General features: G+C 40.4%; 1 protein-coding gene across 5 annotated transcripts in view; it reads left to right on the top strand.

The window, feature by feature from the left end:
- Nucleotides 1-23,026, top strand: part of Unc13c (unc-13 homolog C) — a 427,893-nt gene that overhangs the window by 282,106 nt on the left and 122,761 nt on the right. For all 5 annotated transcript variants that reach the window (XM_036192012.1, XM_036192007.1, XM_036192008.1 and 2 more), the window contains one exon: nt 6,165-6,250. In XM_036192012.1, coding sequence (XP_036047905.1) covers nt 6,165-6,250 — 86 coding nt within the window. The remainder of the gene's footprint in view (nt 1-6,164; nt 6,251-23,026) is intronic.

Below are 23,026 nucleotides of genomic sequence, written 5' to 3'. Positions count from 1 at the left end.
GGTATTTTATCAGAGGACTACAAAGCAAGCAGGGAACACACACACACACACACACACACACCCACCAGAGTGTATACACAGTGAAAATGTAATTTAGTTTTGTTCTGCATGAAGTCTGTGTATCCAATGTCAGAAATGAATAAATTTTAAAACATTTACTACTTATAGTATATATACATGCATATATATGTGTGTATAAATGCAGTATGTCCCTTTAATTTTTTTCAGAGTGAGGGATGACCTAGTATACTCCTTTCAAGTCATATATTCTAAAAGACTCCATTTGCTGTAGTGGGAAAGCCTGAGTGTAAGCTGCTTTCATCCAGAATTGACATGTTGTCCCATTTTGAGAATAGTGTTCAGTGTGTTACAGCTTCTAGCTTCTGTGTTCACACGTGGCTTTGCTAAATTACTGTTTACACTTAAAAACCGTGATGAACCTGGTCGTGATGTTAAGTACAAGTAACTACACAATAGAACATGTCTCCATCACTTCAATTTAATGATCATTAAATTTTGTTACATTTTTTGCTTATATGGTCTCTTGAGTTTTTGTTTCCCAGCTGAATCACCTTCAGCTAATCTTAGACATGAAGCAATTTCATTTTTCTGTATGTCAATACCCACCTCTAGAAGTCATGGTCATTTTGGGCCCACCAAAGTAGTGCATCACAGCCAGCAACAGCAGCATCAGCACCTGAGTCTTGCAGAAACCCTATCCTGTAGTCAACTGCTCCTGATTGTCTTATACAATGCCCTTTGGTGGCGGGGGATGGGAGGGTAGTATGGTTTGTTACAGTTAGGATTCAAGTTAGGTCCATACATTATATATGGTCATTATAGCTCATTGTGTCTTTGATTCTGGTTAAGTTTATTTTTGTTCTCTTTCACTTACATTATGCAGAAAACTACATGTCTCTCAGATGCCAGCTAATACTAAACTAAAACTTCAGCTTGTATGTGTGACTGCCAGTTACACAGAGCATGGCCTGCTCCTTCTTAATGAGCATAGTTTTCTTCAGACATACTTCATATCTCACAGCAGAACTCTAAACTTAATGTGTTCTAATTTTATCTGTTATGACTAATGAATCCAAATTATCAAATTTGGCAGATTATGTTTTCCTGATTCCACTAAGATATTTGCGAGATAATAAATTGGTTTGTTAAATTGTTGTGCCTCCTAAGACTCAAGGTTTAAAACATTTATGCTCTGTATTAATTGCTACAAATTAAAAAGAGGAGTCAGACTGTAATGGAGGAATGGATTGCTTCCTTCATTAAACAGCCCTATTATAAATTATAAATTAAGTTAAACTGAGGCTTCACTGAAAATGCAGAAGTGTCCTTAACATGAGTGAATTTAATTTGTATATAGGAATCTTCAGGTTAGACTAAGAAGAGTCACTTAAATACACATATATACATATATATGTATATATAATGATGGACTATGAATATTTGATGTACCATATAAGTGTATATTTAAGTTTTAAATATATACATAATAACTTCTACATAGTTAAGGTTAGTGTTCTGGGTTCATTTCAGTTGCTTTGATAAAATACCCTGGCAGTAAGCAGCTGAGTGAAGAAAAGGATTTGTTTCCCCTTAAAATTTGAGGTTATAGCCCTGATAGTCAAGAAGTCAGGATGGCTGAACTTAAAAGGCTGGTCAGATCACATCCACAGCCAGGAGCAGAGAGAAGCGAATGTGTGTGTACTCCCTTGCTTGCTTGCCTGTTTGTGCTCAGCTCAATTTCTGTACTGTAATTAAACAGTTCAGAACCCCCCCTATCTAGGGAATGGTGCTTCCCATTCTGGACTGGGTCTTTCCAGTTAAAAGTCACTCATAGACCTGCCTAAAGGCCAACCCCATGTAGATGGTCCCTCACTGAGACTCTCCTCCAAGGTGATAATATTCAAGCCAATTATAATGCCAATCCTCTTTCTGTCATCCTGTTTCTGTTACAGTTTGGGAACTATTTCTAATTTGCATATGCATGGTTGGTATGTCATCTGGGAGTTCTGAAATCTTAAAATCTGTTTACTCCTGAGTACATAAAAATTTCCTCTGCAATCCAGTTTATTACCATTAATTTTATTATCATCTTATTTTTCCTAAAGACCAAAATGAATCAAATATAAAAATCTCTTCACTTCCTGTGATAACTGTCTTTCCAATTAAAAATCAATAGATAATAATATTTTCCTTTATGTCTCATTTATGGCTTGGATTTTACTGCTATCAACAGCAAATGCTTGCTGACTGCCCAGGATGAGCAAGTGAGCTTACAAAACCTTTAGGTGTAAAATCTCACTGAACCCTCACAATGGCCGGTGAAGAGCTCACATGTTACAGTGTTGTTATCACCCCCATTTGACCAATGAGGCAATGAGTTTAAAGGAACCGGTAATTACTCTACTGGATAAATTAGTTAAGCAGCAGAGGAAAACTAAAATCTCTGCCTTTTGGGTCATGCTGAGATTTAGCAACAGGATTTAACTGCTATTACTTGATAGAGGAAATAAGCCAGAAATATGTTAAACTGGAAATGTGTAGGTTCCATCACTATCCCAAACTAAAGACAGCAATAATCCACTGAAGAGTGTGTTGGAAGAAAAAGTTCTGCCTTTTAAATATCATTCCTCAGTTCTGGAAATTAAGGTTGAATTCAACATTCTAAAATTTGGTACCAAAGCAAAATATTTCCAAAGTCTATGACTAAAACCACACAGAAAGAAGTATCCTAGGCTTGTGATTGCTTTATAACCTCTGAAAATTTGAAACTGAGGCTCCTGGAGATATGGCTCAGTGGTTAAGAGTATTTGCTGCTCTTCTAAAGGACCCAAGTTAAGTTCCCAGCATCCACATCTGCCTGTAACTCCAGCTTAGGCAATTTGATGCCCTCTTTTGGCTTTATGGGGAACTACACTCATGTATGCCTATCAGCACAGAAACAAATACACATAATTAAAAATAATAAAAACAAATCTTTAGGACTAAAATTGAAACTTAAAAATGTATCCAAGAGAACAAAGCCATTAGCAAAACCTATGAGGAAAGTGGAGGGGCTCTTCTTGGGAAGAATGGTTTACATTTTCCATCTGTTTTATTTTGCTTATAATTATGCATTTTTCTTCCTTTAAGATAGGAAAATACAACAAAATCATTTTGGAAACTGTAAGCTTGCACTTATCACAGACTACACTTTTGCTCTGAAGGTTTCTTCAGGTATATTCCAGGAAATCTGCATGCATAGACGTGGCAGTGCTTGGTGGTAGAGAGATGCTAGGGGTGTGGTATAGGAAGACTATGTCTTTCTTCTGTTCTTCTGAGTTCTCCTCTAGGGTTCCTGAAAGAAGACAGGTTAACATGACAGAAGTGTATCAATGTAGTTACTGTGCATGTTATAGTCCATGGAAGAATTTCCAGGGAAAGACAGTGCAGTGGTTAGACCTGGATGTCTCCATGGATGAAGAATGGAGTCATAGAAGGATGCCACTGAGCAATAGCTAAAGAGCATCGGTGACTGGGAGGGACAGCAAGCCATCTTCTTGGCTTATGTGTCTACCAAGAAATGAATGTCCCTTCTCTCTGAGTGTAGGAATGGCACTTCTCACCTGTCACACAAGGGCTTTCAACCCAATTCCCAGAGCAGAGAAAGTCCTTCTTACATGTGACATTTCCCAAATTGTAGTCACTTAAAATATTTGGTACAATAATGGAAGAGATAGCTCTGTACTTACTGTTCTTCTAGAGAACCTGGGTTCTATTCTCAGCACCCATTTCTGATGTTTCACAACTGCCTGGAGGGGATTTGATACCCCTTTTAGAGTCAACACACTGTCACACACAGAATGCATTTACACTCACATACACACACACAGAAGCATACACACACACAAGCATGCACACACACAGGTATTGAAAAAAATATTCAATATAGCAAGGTATCATATTTGGATATAGTATGTCGCAAATCCAAGAGAAATGTTTTATAACTCTAGACAAAAATTGAGAAAGAGACAGTGTTATTCACAGTAGTGTTGAAGCCTAAAGGTAGTATCGTGAAACGATGCTAGATAAATTAAAGCCTGTATCAAGAGGAAACCATGGAATTACACATTTCAGACATTACCACTAGCAGTTCTGTCTTTTCTCCTTCATATCTGCTTATTATTCCACTGTATCATGTAATGTGAGGGTGGTGGAGCCAGTAGGCAGGAGTCCAGGGTGCAGAGCAGAGAAGGGTGCAGTGTGGCAGCTCAAGTGCCTGCCCTGTGTAAGAAGTGAAGCCCTTTAGAGAAACAGGAAGCAGTTATGACACATGCTTACAATTCATTGTAGCTTGTAGTCTGAAACAACATATTTCACCATCATTTTAATTTTAATGTCTTGGAATGTTGATAGAGTATGCATTTCTTTTCCTGTGTTGTTCGGGTTTTTTTTCTGTGTCTTATTTTTTTCTTTTTTAAGGTGTATTTTGTCTTTATGAGAGTGTACATGTGAGTGCAGAAGCGGGAAGAGGGTGTTACATTTCCTGGAACTGGAGATACAGGTGGTTGGGAGCCAACAGATTTAGGTGCTTGAGCAGAACTCTGGTCCTCAGGAGCAATGGTCGCTCTTAACTGCTGAGCCTTCTCTCCAGCCTTGGGGGTTTTGTTGTTTGTTTGTTTGGGGTTTTGGGTTTTCTGGGGGTTTTTCTTTTTAAATTATTTGCTCATCAAGTAATTTAATCATCTGACTCAGACCACTTCTTTTCATATTGGTATTGCTAGCTTATTTATTTTTTAGACTGTGTGTATTCTTCCAGTGTGGCTCTATCTTAACTGGTGATTTCATTTGCACTGGCATGTGCCAGGTTGAAGATTCAAAAGTGTCTGTCGGCTCCCTTTAGCCAATTTTTTTAAGATTGGAACTAAGCTGGCCCACATTGTTGTAACTCCAGCTCCTGGGGATCTGGCATCATCTTCTGGCCTCTGTGGACACCTGTATACACATGTATATACACACATATAGATACACAGATACATAATTAAAAATAAAAATAAATCTTTAAAATCTATGGAATTCATTTTTTTATTGGAGATGCTTGAAGTGATGTATATGAGAAATATTAATTTGTAGTTTTATTTTTGTTCTTTTTCGTTCAGGCATTATAACCTGATATTCTCTTAAGTTCTGATTCAAAACAATGAAAATAAATTAAATATAATTATCCATTTTCTCCCCCCTAAAACACTCATTATCCATTTATAGTTTTGCTTCTGCCTATTTGCAGCATAAAAATTAACATAAACTGAGTGGTATCAGCATCTGTGCACAAATGAAACCTTTTAACATAATTTGTCTATGGTTATTTTTATATTGATAAAATATATTGAAGGCTGAGGACTAGTTGTGTGTGTGTGTGTGGATTTTTATTATAAGAGTTCTATGTTTAAATTTTGGTAAATAAACCTATAAATGTTTGTGTTAAAATATGAGTGGATATTATGAGACAAGTTGATGTGTGTCTTTCAATCAGGGGTATTGATGAAGTATACTATTCTTTGTGTTGAAAGTGTAATCAGAATAATTGCACATGTGTTGTCTTATTTGAGGTCTCAGCAACATCATATGTACTTAGCTAATGCTTCCTAGATTCCACAAGATTAATTTACAGGGTTAATCTTTCTAGATTTGGATTAAAAAACAGATCTATATGTTTTGGTATATCTGTGTATCTATGTGTACATCACTTGTGTGTGTGGTGGGTCTCTCTGGTATTATGTGGTATCTGTTGTTTGGATTCATTTGATCTACCCTCAAGATGGATGCATAGAGGACATTATTATTATTTTTTTTAGAGGACATGATTTGGTATGACAGATGGAGCTGTCCTGACCCAAACACATCACATAGACATCCCAGGGAATCCCTGGGCTCTGCCTCTTTGGTACCAATAAAATAATATCTATTTTACCACTCAGTGTTCTTTTCAACTTATACTACCTCAGCTTATTAAAGTCAGTAGAAAGAAATTGCATAAATGAAAGTATACATGTGTGTGTATGAGCCATATAATGACAACTGTGGTTATGGGTGAAATGAGGCATTTGGGTTTTCAGAGATATTATTATTATTTTTTTGATACACTAGTATGATGTGTTTTGTTTTAGGTTTCCCCAAGAACTAAACATGGGAAAGATAAGTGCAGAAATCATGTGGTCTCTCTTTGCCCTCGATATGAAATATGCTCTAGAGGGTAAGTCCAAAAATTCATCTCTATTTCCTAAAATAAGTGTAAAGTAAAATACAGTTTATTGTGTTTAGCTTAGTTATAAAGCATACTACCAAATGGTAGAAGATGAAGGTCACAAAGTATTTAAAAGTCCTGAAGAAGACGTTTGGCACCAGACAGCCCAAAGTTGCAATGTCATGGTGTATGTTCCACCTGTAGAGATGTGCAGAGGCAGAAATGGTCTGTGGAAATTTCCCCCCCGAGGGGAATCACACCTGAGGATGGGAGAACAGTATTGTTCCAGCTATTTGTCTCCATAGACTTGAACGTAGTCCCTGTAGATAGATGTGGTTAAAGTGTGGCCAGCACTCACACAGAGTCAACAGCTCCACCCTCAGCAAGAGCAAATCAAACAGTGGAGAATCAGAGAAACACAGCCTTAGGTTAACTATGTCTAAAAAGGTTGTTTCAGCATCCATCTACACATAAATGTCATGATGTGACCATCAACCAGACAGCCATGCTTGAACATGAAGCCTAGTAGAAACCTTCTTAAGACAAGTAGGCAAGTGTATAGTGAACTGGGGACAGTGGTTTCCATCCCAGTCAGCACACGTTGGCACAAAAGGACATTAGCCACAGTCCCTTTCTTGGGCAAGACTATGAAGGAGAGTTACAAGCACTGCTGTAACTGCTGTGGGCAGACAGTTGCCATCTGAAGAGGGCAGAGCGATAGCCATGGCAGCCTGGGGATGACTCTTCTCAATCAGACCTGAGGTATAGACACCACAACTTTCAAGAAGCTGTAGGTAAGGAGCATTTCCTTCACAAAGACCTGAATAAGAAATAGGAATCAGTGCCTATCAGGAGGTAAGTTTGGAGAGACTGGTGGAGATGGGTTTCCAGGGCTCAGAGGGCCATACAAGAGACTTGAGTGTGCTAAGAGGAATGTCAAGAGCTTGCCTTATTCAAACGTACAGCTTAGAAAGGTATTTAACTGTTTTGTAAGATTGACTGATGTGGTAGGACCAACTCAGAGTTCATGCTCCTTGAACCTCTGCTTTTCAGCTTTGCTAAAATCTAAATGTGGTGCCTTCAAAAAGAATACTCAGATTTGACAAATGAGAGGCATGGTGGCTTATAATTTGGTTTTCTGGTCAATTGGGACCTTCTACCCACAACCAGAAAGCTTTACCTAATCTTTAAAATCAGACTCCTTAGTAAGAATGAGTTCTTTCTTTTATAACATACTACGGACACATCCGGTTCCCTCATCTTCCAGTCACATGGTTTCCAACCTTCTGATTTGACTCTTGGTGATCTGAAAACACTCATAAAAATAACACAGCAACCAGCAGTCTACCAAGCAACTAAAGTCTCCAGGCAGCCTCTGCTTCCATGGGTCTAATTCTTGCACCCTCCCAGCCCTCCTTGAGCTCCCTTTGGACATCTAAATGTTAGAGTCAGCATTAGAATTCTCAGTCCCCTCTGTCCAAACCTGTGGCTGCTTTTCCATACTTCCTGTTGTAGATCTTGGCACAGCATTCACCTAGTGACCTCAGCCAATCAAATAAGGTCAGTGCTGATCCTTCATGTCCTCATCATGACCAAAGTTCATTCTCCATTATGGCTGCTCTCATGCCCGGGCTTCTCATCCTACTAGCCTTCTCCTACAACCATGCAAGATGCTTCTAGTGTCCACCTCAGATTCTCATCTTCTTATGACTTCCTACAACTCAGTATTATACCTATATGGTTAATAATGAACTATGGAAATTACTCAAGAACTTCTTAAGGTCATCTTCATTTAATGGCATAATAGAAATAGCATGAAGGACATACCCATCTGTGGTCTTGGAGGCATGCTGATAACTTTGTTTACCTGTCCTTACCTGAACAACCAGAGGATCACATTGGCTCAAAGGAACAGGTGGTGGGGACAAGTAGTTCCACCAGCACTCCAGAGGAATTGATGATTTAGGTCCATTTCAAGGTGACACTGACAGCCAGTGTGTCCCCATGTGTGCTAGTATAGAGAGTTGCTGAAATATATTTGGTTATTAACCTGATTACATACCCTTCATTATCAACTTGACAAACCCTAGAGTCAGCTGAAAGAAGCCTCTGATGAGGAATTTCTACATCAGATTGACCTTTGAGCATGTCTGTGGAGGATTGTCTCAATCACAAATTGAAGTAGGAGGACCTAGCCCACTGTGGGAGGCACAATTCCTATGACAGTGGTTCTGGGGTATATAAGAAAACTAGTGGGGACTGGGGAGATGACTCAGAGGTTAAGAGCACTGGCTGCCCTTCCAGGGGACTGGAGTTCAATTCCCAGCAACCACATGGTGGCTCACAACCATCTGTAATGAGATCTGGTGCCCTCTTCTGGCCTGCAGGCACACATGCAGGCAGAACACTGTATATATAATAAATAAATAAATTTTTTTTTAAGAAAATAAAAGAAAACGAGCTGAGTGTGAGCCTGTGAATGAGCCAGCAAGCAGTGTTCTTCTTGGTTTCTTCTTTCAAGATCCTGCCATGACTTCCCTCAGTGATGGACTGTTATGTGGAAGTGTAAGCCTCTAAGTTGCTCTCCAACAGTGTTTTGCCACAGCAGCAGAAAGAAAACTAGAGCAATTATCTTTACTTAAAAAGAAATACCAATCCAGGTGTAGTAACCCACGTCTTTAATCCCAGCACTCGGGAGGCAGAAGCCGATGGATTTTTGTGAGTTCAAGGCCAGCCTGGTCTACATAGTGAGTTCTAGGACAGCCAGGGCTATGTAGTGAGACCCTGTCTCAATAAAACAAAAAAATACCAGTTTTAAACAATATAAATAGTAAATATAATATGTATCCAAAATTGTAAAACTTTATTTTTGAAACAGTTAAATTAGAAATGTTACAAGTAAAAATTTCTTTAGCTTTGATCAGAAGCTTATTAATTATAAGTTCATAATTCCATACTCAGTCCAATAGCAGTAACCCTAAATTTTGAGATACTATAAAAGTAGTCCAAGATCAATCAGTCAATATTTTATGATTTTCATAGCCACTGGGAATAAGAATCTTCTGAGAAAGAATTTTTGTTAATTTGACTTTGAAAAATAGATATAATTGACCTATCATATAATATACCCACTTAGAGTATATATAATTTAATAGTTCCTGCCATTTTACATTTGTAAACACTTTCAGGTAGGCACATTTGTACAAGGACAACCTTGTACAAAGAACCCTAAGGACAAAGCCAGATTCCTTCACCATTACAGCTGAGCATTTGTGGGATTGCAAACTGGGAGGCAATGAAAGGTTGGAGAGTCAAGGCACAAAATGACGAAAGCTTAATCACTTCCTTGTGTAAGAGTTTGAGCAATTAGCACACAAACTCTAAACATTAACTTCTTTTCTAGGAAATGCTTGGTAATAATAGGTTAAGGATTGCTGTAAAAATATAATGTGTGTGTGTGTGTGTGTGTGTGTGTGTGTGTGTGTGTGTGTGTGTGTACACCACATGCATGTGAGGGGTACCCAAAGAGGCCAAAAGAGGGCATCAGATCCCCAGCAGCTGGAGTTACAAGTAGCTTCGAGCTGTTCATTATATGTGCTGGGAACTGAACTCAAGTCCTCTGGAAGAGCAAAAGATGTTGAACCCTCTCTCCAGCCCTAAAATTAGTCTCTAACATACCTTGCAAGCTCTCAAGCATGGTGCTTATGGAAAGAGAATATTTCAGTCACCATACAAGGGATGAAAGTCTCCCCAGAATTTCCAAGGGTCTCTGTCAGGAGTCAGTTACAGAGGAGGATGTTACAGATCTATAATAATCTGGCACTCTCTCTCCCCTTTTCCCATTTCAACCTAATAAGTATTTTTAAGAAACATTTCCATCTCCTTCTTACATTTCATGAATAACAATTACTAGAGAAAACCAAGGACCAAGAGCATCTCAAGAATTCAAGGTGTATACTTAAAGACGGTTCCCCAGGCAGGCTCTTTTGCATGTTGTTATTCTGCCTGCTTGCCTCATAAAACATTGTGAAAATTAATTGACTGTGGAGCACTCCTAGTGACTGTGCAAGCCACTGACCTAGACAGGCTGTGTTGTTCTTACACAATTTGCCTTGTGGTCAAAGTGTCTGAGTATGACTTGTGAGTGGCTCAGATGGTGTGAGGTTGACAAAACAGAGCTGGTTAGGACCTAAGGACTGGATGCTTTGGGGAACAGTTTTTTGTCCTTATTATATGAGCTCATCAGCTTTTAATTAAAATATAAAACAACTTTATTCCCATCTTTGCTCAGCCTGTTTGAGGCAATGCAGTTTGTGTTCACAGTTGACATAAATCACCTTTCAAATTCAATATGCAATAATGATACAATTGATGCAGATGTAATACTTGAGTGGAGCCAGGTATCAGAAGACTCTTGTTGTCCTGACAAAATACTAGACTTAAGCAATATGAGGGAGGAATGGTTTATCTTGACTCATACTCCAAAGGATTCAGGCCACCACGGCGGGTAAGCATGACAAAGCAGAGTACTCACATCATGACTTCCAGGAAGCAAAGAGAGAGAATGAGGAGTTGGTCTTGCCTGTTGCTTAATATTCCCTGAAGAAACCCTCAAGAGCACAACCAGAGGTGTACCTCCCTAATCCCTGCCTCTGTTTCAATCTGGTCAGTCAAGGATAAGCTTCTCATGAAAACATGAGGAAAGAAATACAGGAAGAGAAAGGTATTCAGATTGGATGTCTGACCTCATGCTCGAATGCAGTTGGTCTGCCAAGTTCCTTCCAAATATCTTCAGAGACAGCAGTCAGGCCAAGTTTGAATCTGGGGTGCTACTACTCCCTGCTGGGTGCATTTTGTTAAATGTACCAAACCTCAGTTTCCACATTTGCATACTGAATGAAATCCTACAGATAAAGTGTTGAAAATGAAGCAAGAGGAGAGCATGGGAGCGAGGGGAAGAGGTGCCTAGCAGTTAGTAAGTACTCAACAAATGTTTATTGATAACCATTATGGTTTGCTAAGCAAGAATTAGACATCTAAATGCCTACATATTCATGTTAGTGAAATGTGTGACCAGTCAGAAAATCAATGGACATTGTGTTTGTCATTGTATTAATTAAACCTGGCAGCCTGGAGTTCTTAAACCTGGCTGCTTCCTATGTGATGTAACACAGACCTGTGTCTTCAGAGTTCTTAAGCAGCAACTTTTGCAAGATCCTAAGATAGGAGTCAGGCATTCAGGGTCAGGTGTTGCGGGGACAGATGTTAGGGTTCAAATGTTAGAGATCAGGTGTTAGGGGGCCAGACACTGAGTGTCACACATTAGCGGTCAGGATAAGGTGTTAGAGCCAGATGTTAGAGAAGGTCCACAGAATTCAAGTAGTTTATAAATAACACTTATATGAAAGACTGCTTAGGATTCCTGACAATACTGGTTCTGAAGGAGATTGTGGCTGAGCTTCAACTTGTATTAGAAAGTGTGTCCATACTTGAGAGTGACAAGGATGAGGGACAGATTCTGATGTTTCTTCCAAATTCACCACATTCTCTGATCAGTGCCTGAGCTAAGGGCTGAGAGAAATCATGCCCATGGCCCAGTGTCTGATCCTCAGTACTGGGGAGAGAGGGGGGGTCACTGAAAAGAAATCAGTTTGTCCAACAAGAACTATTTCATTAAATTGGCCTAGGCAGAGATGAAATTAATTATAATGCACAAGACACAGTCAACTTTTCTCCTGGCTTGAGTCTTCTTCATCAAGGTTGTTTACTTTCAGTCTGTGCAGGAAGCTTGTGGGAATCTCATATTTTAGGGTGAATATACTTGGGCTTGAGGGGGGCTGTTCTTCCTCTCTGTTTCATGAGGTGGTACTGAGGGGCTGGGTAGCAGTCGTCCTCAACAGTGCAGTTGAAAGTGAAGACTGAGTTTTATCGTTGTATGTCTTAATTACCAGGACTATTGTCAATTCCTTAGGTATCCATTGGACATTACAGGTTGTTGAGGCTTCTCAAACTGCCAGTTCTGTTTTTCAACATCATGTGCAGTTGTTGCCATTAACACATATGCACACCTTCCAAGGACGGCCTTCCTACAGCTTATAAATAGTTGCATAGTCAATACTTTGCAAAGGTCTTACTCCTCTCTCATCTATGTTGGTTGATTTCTGAGAGAAGGCTCCTCTCCAAACACTCTTACCACCATGATTATTGATTGCCCCAAATATAGATCTCAGGTCACTTTAAAGAACTTAAGTGTATTGCTGTTGGTCCTGTGACCACCAAGATAATGAAGTCAGAAAGGCATGGTCTGCCTTTGTCTTGGAAAGAGTGTCTGTCATGCTGCCCCATAAGTTTTCTTTGCTTCTCCTCTAGTAATCTCAGACCTGGTCTATCTCATGTTAGATATTTCACAGCCTCTATCACTCTGGTTTACTTGCTCATCCTTAGGCTAACCACCTAGTACACAACAACACATCCTACATTAGCAGGAATCATGTGGAACACATGGTAAAACTCTCCCTTTATGAGATGAAGCCAAATTGCAACCATCAAACAGATACCACAGGCTAGCCAGTAAAATCCACTGTCAGGTTATATGGTCTCAAAATCTAGAAACATCTATTAAATTCTCTGTGGTAGGGGTGCAGAGATGGCTCTGTGGTTAAGAGCACTTGATACTCTTGCAGAAGACCAGTTTGATTCCCAGCACCCACATCAGGCAGCTCCTGAGCACCTGTAACTCCAGCTTCAGAAGCGCTGATGCCTTGTTATGGCTTCTGTAGACGCTTGCACTCACATTCATAGACATGCACATATATCCAAAAATAAAATTTTTTTAAAAAACCCTTTATTTAAAAATAAATCCCCCAATATCACATGATGGTAAACTAAGGATCCATGAGAGTGGGTATTGAGACCCATGTAGATCACTGTCTCGAGGCCTCCTGCTTTCACTGGTTTCCATGTTCCTTCCCCTACCCCACCCCCCCCCCGCTCCCCCTCTTCTTTAGTGCCCTTGTTTCAGCACCTGGAAAACTCAGGAGCTCCCAGTCATGAAGCTATTTGTAACACTGTGGTCCCAAAGAGCTGAATACAAATTAAGTAGGGCAAATATTTGAATTACAACCCAGAGGTGGAAATAGTAATGGACCCTACCACACCATGAGTGAGCAGGAAATGTCTGTGTGGAAATAAGCATGAAAGAAACCAAAAGGGTGACTGCAATTGATGCTGTCGCCCGCCCTCAGTTTCTTCCTTCCTTCAGAACAAGAGAGACTTGTTTCATCCCTGCTCCTAAGGAAGTCATCAGGATTAAGTCATTTGGCCTGCAGTTGGGAGGACAGAGCCTTCACAGAGTAAATCCATTTCACAGTTTCCTCCTCTGAAAGTTGTATCCTCTCTCCTGCTTCCCGGCCCTCCTTGTCATTAAATCGAAACTTCTTGCTTTTTTCCTGGAGTAGGCAGGCAGGATAAACAATGTGTGTGATTAATTTAGTGACTGTCAATGGAGACATTTGGCCTTCAGGTCACAGGAAAGCAAAATAGACGTCCAGGAGGACCTGCAATGCCGTTGTCTACCTGAACCTTTACCTGGCCACCATTCACCTTATTATCTAGTTCAGCGAAAGATAATTAAATTATTATGACCCACATGATATCAGAGTAAGTATATAATTAACCCATTTTCTCTGGGTCCAAATGAAGAGATAATTAAACAGCAAAAACAAGACTGAGCTGATATCTCAGACTATGAATGTCTCTCTCAATAGTAGTGTAAGCAAATTCTTTTCTTGAGTGTCCCCTTGTGAAATTATGCAGTGGCCCATGAATCTGTTTTCCACATTGGTGAGTTTAGCAGAATCCCAAGCAAATAGAAATGAGTTTCTAGAAGCCCTGTGAGCTCTTCTATAGACCTGGCAGGTCCCACATTGTCTGTTCAGATACTTTTCTTTGTGGTATGGTCAATATCTAAAGAGTACATGAAGGTCTTGATGGATATTTCCCTTCTACCTCTCAGGCTGTCACAAGAAAATTCTAGCTATAGCTCATACACTCTGTGTCTAATTGGTTTTGAAAGGAAGAGCAATGAATACCAACAGTGCGGAGTTTTGTCTAATTTTGTATCCCGGTCCCTTGTGCTCCACAGAAACACTGACTTTTCTGGAATTTTCCATTTGAGATGTTATTTGAACTTAAATCCCAGAGCTGGAGAGATGACTTAGTAGTGAAGAACACTTGCTACAGGATGCAGAGATCCACAGCCAAACATTAGGCAGAGCTTGAGAAACCCCACAGAAGAGCGGGGCGGGGGGGGGGGGAGGATTATAGGAGCCAGGGAGGTTGAGGACACCATGAGAATGCAACCCGCATAATCAACTAACAAGGGCTCAAAAAGACTGATACAAAAATTAGAGAGCCTGTATGGCTCTGAGCTAGGTCTTCTACATATGTGTTATGGTTATATAGCTTGGTGTTTTGTGGAATGCCAGTGAGGATGGGGATGTCTCTGATCCTTTTGCCTGTCTTTGGGACGCTTTTCCTCCTAGTGGGTTGCTTTTTCCAGCCTATGAGGGTTTATCCTAGTCTTGTTGTCACTTGTTATGCTGTGTTCAGTTGATATCTTATGGGGGCCTTTTCTTATCTGAAGGGAAATGGAGAAGGAGTGGATCTGGGGGAGAAGGGAAGCAGGGGAAGGAACTGGGAGGAGCAGAAGGAGGTAATTGCAGTTGAGATGTAATGTATGAGAGAATGTGTGTGTGTGTGATGTGTGTGTGTGTGTGTGTGTGTGTGTGTGTGTGTGTGTATACATATATATGAACACTTGTTGCTCTTGCAAAAGACCTAAGTTTGCTTCCTACCACCTATATCTGGCAACTCAGAGCTCCCTGTAACTTCAGTTCCAGGGGATCTAACGCCCTCTTCTGGCCTCCAGAGGCACTGCATGCTCATGACCCGTATATAGACAAGCAAGCAAAAACTATGCCTACACACATACAAGTTAATTAATTGGTTAATTTTTATTTTAAAAAAGCATTTAAATCAAGTATTAACTCAAATTTCCCTCTTGAAGTGGTCACTGCTGGAGGGCCACCATCTTCCTTTTTCTTTCACATGTTAAGAACCTGGGACACTTCAAGGCAGGGAGCTGGGCTCCCTTACTCTGTCCCTTATACAGCTGACCTACTTTACTAACTAACCGGTTAACTAGTTATGATAGTTGATGTCCATTGTCAACTTGACGGGATTTAGGATGATCATGAAAATGCACCTCCTTTAAGTGGCTTTGGTCAAGCATTTTGTCACAGCAATAAACAAAACCATTGACATGCTGGCTTATCATCTTAGTGGGATCATCTCATCGAAAAGAACAAGCTGAGTAGACGGCTTCCACGGCACCAAAACCGTAAATGAGAAACTCTCCACTCAGACTACTGAAAAGAGAGTACATCAGTCACCGATGGTGTGACCTTTTATCCCATAGCACATAAATATGTCTCTGTCACTTCTGTAGGATCAGAGCTTCTAGTTGGGATCTTAGGAGTTATAATCAAGATCCCATCCAGGGCTATCTGCTGCGTGACTGACTAGCTAGAGGATGCTGTAAGTGGTCAAGCCATGTGGCTGTTGACAGAGACCTCAGTTCTCAGTAGAAACCTCACCTAAACTGCTGGGCTGTCATTGAGTCTCAGCAGCTAGCTGATCCCAGCTGCCATGCTAGGCTAGACATGACATAGCTTGGGAAGCTGCACCTCATCATTTCTGCAGTACTTTATTGGTTACACAGTTCAGTGGTCCATGTGGGAGGGAATGCTAAGTTGTCCGACATTACCTTTGTTCCATGGGTTCCTCCTACATTTCCAGTGTCTCTAGAATCACACAAATTACTTCTCTTCTACCTCCAAAATGTAACAGCTCCTCCTCTTCCCTTCCCTTCCATTGCCTCCAGCCAGTTTCAGCACAGCCCCTCCACTTGGCTGTCTCAAGAAGCCCTGAGTAATTAGCACATTTCTGTTTATGCTGTTCTGAAACTCTTTAGCTACTAGCGTGCAGATTGACAGCCATCAATTTAAATTAGCTCAGTCTAGTACCCCTTCCTTTTTTTCTTGCACAGGCAGGATTAGAACCCCTATGTAGCCTAGGATAGATTTGACCTCTGCCTCAGTCTTCTGGGTGCTTGGCTTACAGGCTCTTATCACCATGTGCCGCCCTGCCTCCTCCTCTGCAGCTCGCATTTTTTTCCCTCTGGGTTCCCTCCTCTGTGTTCCTGCGTGGAGATGGTGTCTTGTCTTTCTCTGGAGTCTGAACTCTCAAAGCATTTATAAGAATGAAGTGAGACAGTCTCAGGGTCCTTGAGGATTTTTACAAGAAATACACCCTTCACCATAATCTAAATGTTATTTCCATCTTCGTGGACAGAAATCTGTTCCCCTCAGCCATCATGCCGTTTTGCCATGCCAGCAGTAGTGTAGACTTTGAATAGGTGAACCTTGTAGTGTGTAAATTCTAGCTTAATGAAATTGTTATAAAAAGTAATTTGGAAATAGAACTTTATGCAGATCTTTAACTGTTAAGATTAAGGGAAGAATGGAAGAAATTCAGAGAATAACAGTTTAAAGCATGATTGTTCATCAACCTCCACAGTCCCTGCATCTTTATGTAGTGAGTACAAGTAGTAGTATAGTAGTCATCATCATCATCATCATCATTATGAGACAGGGTCTCATCTAGTCCAGGCTAGACTCAAATTTGCTACACAGTTGAGGATGACCTTGAACTTCTGATCCTCCTGCCTTCATGCCCTGAGCACTAGGATTACAGGCATGCTCTACCACACCTGATTTATTCAGGGCTAGAGATTGAACCTAGAGCTTCATGTATAATAGGCAAGTGATCTACCAACTAAGATACATTCCCAGCCAAATGATCCCTCCTTTATCATTTATCCATTATTTCTTCACACCATAATAGGTCATTATTTTTCATGATCTATAGATGGCAACTCGTTGTAAAGAAACTATGGTGCCTGGAATACATTTATCATTAAAATGTTAGCTATACCTGGTTAGCTGATGCTTTTATCACTTTTCCTTATCATATTCACTCATACTTAGCATCATACAGATGATAGATAACTTCAATTATTAACCAATACTAGTATTTGTAAATATTTACTTGTCTTTTAGTTACTGTTTGTAACTGAATTCTACCCAGACTTATTACTTTCAGATTTAAAAACATTACACTTTTACTTACTTATTTGTATGTGTGTGTGCTGTGGCACATGTCTGGGGGTCAGAGGACAACTTGCAGGAGTTGGTTCCCTCTTTCTACTAGGTGGGTTCTGGAGACTGAACCCGGGTCATCAGGCTTGACAATGAGCACCATTACTCACTGAGCCATCTTGCCAGCCTTTCTGACTTTCACCTACCGGTTCTTATTCTTTATCTCTATGGAAGTCAACACTGAAACTTTAAAGACAGTGTAGCAACAGTCTGGCTATTCTGTCCTTCCTTTAACTGATTTCTCATCACCTCAGGACGAGGAGATAGGTGTTGACTCACCCTAGGAATTTCAAGAGTGAAAGTGCCATGTCCTCCTGAACAAATGTTTCCTTGTTGTCTTTCACATTGTGCCAATGTTTTGGTACCCTACTTCCATTTCTGCGGACTTGCTGAAGCACCTTGACAACTTAGGAGAGAAGGGGGGCTTCAATTCCAAGTCCCAGCCCATCCTATCAGGAAGTGACAGAGCAAAAGCTTGAAGCAGCCGATCACATGGGTCAAGAGCAGAGAGAAATAAGTGCACTCGTGCTCCCTCGCTGGCTTGCCTGCTTGTACTCAACTTACCTACCTCCACTCTTACACAGTTCCAGACCTTCTGGCTAGGGAATGGTGCTGCCCACATTCAAGGTGGGTCTTCAGACCTCAAGTCACACACTTAGGAAAAGTCCCCACAGAAATGCCCCCAAGCCAAGTTGATCAAGACAATTTCTTATGGAGGCTCTTTCTTCCCCTGACTCCTAGATTGTGTCAAGCTGCCAATTAAACCTAACCATCACACTTGGTTAATACTTGAAGCTGATATCATCCTGGTGTGGTTAATCAAGGTTTTTTTTTTTTTTTATAATTTATGTTAAAATGTAAGTAAGTGTTAAAAGCTTAATATCAACCGTTTCTATCCTCTTTGTATTGAGTCTCAGCTTTCACTTACAAGTTAAGATTTTTTTTAATGTGCTCATTTCATATCCTCATTAGATTATTAAACTGCCCAACATTTTATGAAGTGAATCAATATTAAACAGGACTAACAGAAATTAAGGTGCCCAGAGGTTAAATGGCTTGTCAGACTTTATTCCCTATGCCAAGTTAAAAGTGTGAAGAGTTACCTTGTTTAAATTTGTGCTAACTGAATAAAACTGTTTGCATGGGGATTTGAATTTTATTTTCTGCCCATTATAGGGAAGACATGACCCTTGAGGTTAATAGCTGCACTCAATGTTCATTATAAGCTAAGAACATGGGAAGCAGAATGAGCATGCTGAGTGACAGAGAGCTCTCATCCATCTCCACCAGGAGGGTTGTGGCACTTGGTGACTGTATTTGGATCTCTGGTGTAGCTAAGGGAACAGCAGTGCTTGGGTTTGGACAGACCTTGTCCACTTAGTGAGGTGCACTTCCTGTGGGAATTTTGGAAAGTATAAATCATATTGCAAGTTCTCCTTGGAGAAATGCTGGGCAGAGTGGTGCTGTTTAAGGAGGCACATTGCATGAATTTTGTGTTTCCTATTGCCTTTACAAACAACGTAATTTGGAAAACGTCTACTCAAGATGGAAGATTGCAGACAAATCTAGGTTTTCAGCTTTTGTTTTTGGTTTTGTTAATTTTCTTAAGATTTCTTTTCATTTCAAAATCATCCCTATGTATGTGTCTGTATGGGGGTTTGTATACATAAGGGCAGGTGGCTGCAGAAGCCAAAAGTATCAGATCCCTGGGAGCTGGAATTACAGGCTATTGTGAACTGCCTGACAAGGGTGCTGGGAACTCAACTTTGACCCTCTCCAAGTGCAGTGCATGCTCTTAACTGCTGAGATACCTCTCCAGATCCTGGTTTTATTGTATTTTATTTTCAAGAAAAATAACATATAAAGTAAATTCCATTTGGATTTATGGCACAATTAAGTTTTGTAGAATACTTCAAAGTTTTATTTGTTTTTAATTTAATGGTGTGTGTGTGTGTGTGTGTATGTGTGTGTGTGTGTGTACATACATGTGTGTGTGTGTACATGCCCCGTACATATATAGAAATCAGAGGACAATTTCTGTAGGTTCTAGGAATGGCACTCAGGTTGTCAAGCACATGTGCCAGGTGTTTTTACCAGGTGAGCCATATCATTGCCGTAGTGTGACAGCTCTGTAGGAAAAGGTATCCTGGTAGTCAGAAGCCAAGGAATACATCTGGCTCTGAAGGGAAAGGTATCCTAGCAATCAGAAGCTAAGAATGACCTAAAGCTCAGAAGGGAAAGGGTATGTCAGCAGTTGGAGGCCAATGAATACCTGTAACTCTGGAAGGAAAAGTATCCCAACAGAAGTGTTACAGCTCTGTTCTGGCAGGGGTCAGTTTCCCTAGCAAAGTGTTACGGTCCTTGCTCCAAAGGTTTTCCTAATGCAAGTATAACAACTTTGCTCCACCAGGGGAGGGTTTCCCCCAATGAGCTTGTGACAACTCTGCTCCCTTCTGCTCTGCAGAAGAGTTACAGCTTTGTTCAGCACCCTGGAGTATAACAGCTCTGCTTCAGCAAAGGGAAAGTTTTCCCAGCTAAGTGTTACAGTTGTACTCTACTCCAGCAAAAGTTGTTACATCTCTGCTGTGCTAAGAGAGTTTCCCCACAGAAATGTAGCAGTTCTGCACTACTCCAGTGAGAGCCATTACATCTCTGCTCTGCTCCTCTCTGGTGAAAGAAAGTCCTTACAACAAACCTCACTGAAGACTTATTGGGAGAGAGGAATCCAGGAGAATGGCTGCCTCTGCCAGGGTGGAAAAAGGGCAGCCTCAAACTGAACAAGTACAGGGTTTATATATGGTTTCTTAGGGGCAGAGCTTTCCTGGGTGGAGATTTTCAGGGTGGTGCCTCTGCCAGTGTGGAACAAGCTCGGAGATTGGTTGGATCTTGTGCTCAGGGATTGGTTGGGTTTCAGTTTCTGAGTTGATTAGGGACAGGGTGTGTTTCCTTGGCTCTGGTCTCAAGGCCAGGGCATTCTTTCATTGGCCCTTTTACCCTACAACTTCACCTCCAATTTCAAGACCTTCTTGGCTATTCGGCTACCATTCTAGGAGCCACCATATTAGAAGCTGCCATATTGGGGCCTGCCATATTGGAGAGCCCTTCTGCCAATCTTTTTACCTGTATCACAAGTTTGTTTTCCTGCCTGAGAACGCAGATGTTCCCTCTGTCCTCACAAGGACTCTCAAGCTCTACCTCTTTCTTCAATAGCTGCATGTTTAGAATTTCTGACCCGGTGTCTAGATATTGTGCCACACTTTGTAGTGAATGGGAGAATATTAAAATGCATATCCATCCAGCTTTATCAGCTGCAAACTCTGACATTCAATGAAATGGATTTCTTTACCATTTCTAAGGATATTTGACAGAACTGATTTTTGTAAAGCAATGTATGTGTCATAGCCTGTGTCTTAATATCTGTGTGAATTTATATAATACACAGGCATGCAGTTGCCTGTAGAGGCCAGACGAGGATGGTGGATCCTCTGGATCCTGAGTTACAGGTGGTTGTGAACCTTCCAATATGGAAGCTGGGAACTGAACCTAGTTCCCCTGCAAGAGCACCAAGTGCCCTTAACCACTGAACCATCTCTGCAGCCCCAATGACTGTTAATTTTTAATTCTTTAAATTACTTTCTCTTGGTAAAGCAGAATTTTTGAGAGTTCAGAATATCCTGTAGTTACATCACCTATACCTTTTGAATGTAATTACATGGTTTGGCAAGTAAGAGAGAATTGTGAGTGAAGTAGAAGAAACCACCTCATGGAGTTCAGACCATGTGACTCTATAGCTTCATTACTATTCATCATGAGCCATTCTGCAAGATGTCAGTTCAAAACTGACTTTAAAACTATTCTTAGGCTGGGCAGTGGTGGTGCATGACTTTAATCCCAGTTCTCGGGAGGCAGAGCCAGGCAGATCTCTGTGAGTTCGAGCGAGATCCAGGACAGGCACCAAAACTACACAGAGAAATCCTGTCTAGAAAAAAAAAACTATTCTTAAGCTGCCAGTTGATTCATAACTTGTTATTAAATATACACAACTGTGATTTTTTTAAAAGTTACCTTTCAATTGGCCACTCAGTATGCTAACATAAAATATATAATCTGTATTAAAGACTGTGGTAAGTACTCAGACTAAAAAAGACAAAACATCTGCCCTTGGGAAGGTCATAGTTTAACCAGGAGTCAGGTACCAGTTAAATATTCACAATTATTTATGTAAACGTGAACATAATAACTTCTATAGAGATGAGACTGTGCTTGAGATGGCTATTTTATTTTGTTAACAAATGCAGAGAAATGTCTCCCAGGGGATTATTTTTTTGTAACAGACCTGCCAAACAAGGAGGAAGGGGGTGACAGTTAGGAAGGGCTGGGAGGAGCTATTTTGATTTACAAAGTACAAAACAACTAATGCATAGCAAAATATTTGCCTTTAAACTATTAAATTTAAATATTCAAGACTGGTTCTGTAACTGCCTGGCCTGTGAGATTTGGAGTTTGCATTTCTCTCTGGCTGCCTTCAGTGAGCTTATTTGTTTTATGTTTGTGGGTTCACTCACTTGGTGTCTCCCAGCAAACACATTTCTTTCTTCATTGTAAACTGGCTTCTCTTAGGCTGCTTTTATTGGTCACCATTTAGCATCAACTGTTTCTCCCGCTGGCAAGTCCCCAGAAAGTTCCAAAAGAAGAAACACACGTCCATCTTTAGCTCTTTTATTGTGCTCATGATATTTTAGTCACGAAACACTCTCTAGCTGGCAGGCTTGACATACATATTCAGTAGCATCTAAATATTGTTGTTGCATCTATTATATAAACTGAAAAAATAAACCCTCCACTTAACAGATGGCTCCAAAATGTATAAAACTTATAATTCTCAAAACATTTGGGCGTTTTATAATAAAAAAAATCCAAGTTGATTCTATGAGTGATTTGATTGCTCACATAACAGCTCCCACCTCCTTTTTTTTCTTCTAATTTTCTAGCCTCATTACATAGGGTTCAGCTACTCCCAGAAGTCAAGTGTCAGGCGAAGTTTACTTGCAGAGAAGCTTATATGTGGAAAGCATTGCTGGGTTCACTGCTAAAGTTATCAGAGAGAGAGAGAGAGAGAGAGAGAGAGAGAGAGAGAGAGTTCAGTCAGTCCTGACCCAAATAAACAGAGGGTGATAAAGTCATCAGAATATGGCTGGGGATTGGACTCTTGTCCTAAGACTCTGTTGTTGGCTAACGCCTGCATTTCATCTTATACATTTGTTATTAGAATTGAACTTTGAGGCCGCATTAAAAATGATTTGAGTAGGAAACATGTAAGGTACATGATGGGGAAAAAGGTAACTTTTTGTTCATTGACAGTAAAACCAGTATGTTGCTTTAGTTGGTAGAGATAGATATGTTGTTCATAAGAGAAACACAGGGTAAGTTTCAAGTGATCTGTTCAGCTCTTAGACTATTTGATGGGATAGCATTTAATTAAAGCTCCTAGACTCTCCCAGGCAGT

This window comes from Onychomys torridus, chromosome 7, assembly GCF_903995425.1.
Source record: "Onychomys torridus chromosome 7, mOncTor1.1, whole genome shotgun sequence".
In the NCBI taxonomy this organism is placed as follows: domain Eukaryota; kingdom Metazoa; phylum Chordata; class Mammalia; order Rodentia; family Cricetidae; genus Onychomys; species Onychomys torridus.
This window is presented reverse-complemented; position numbering and strand designations above follow the sequence as displayed.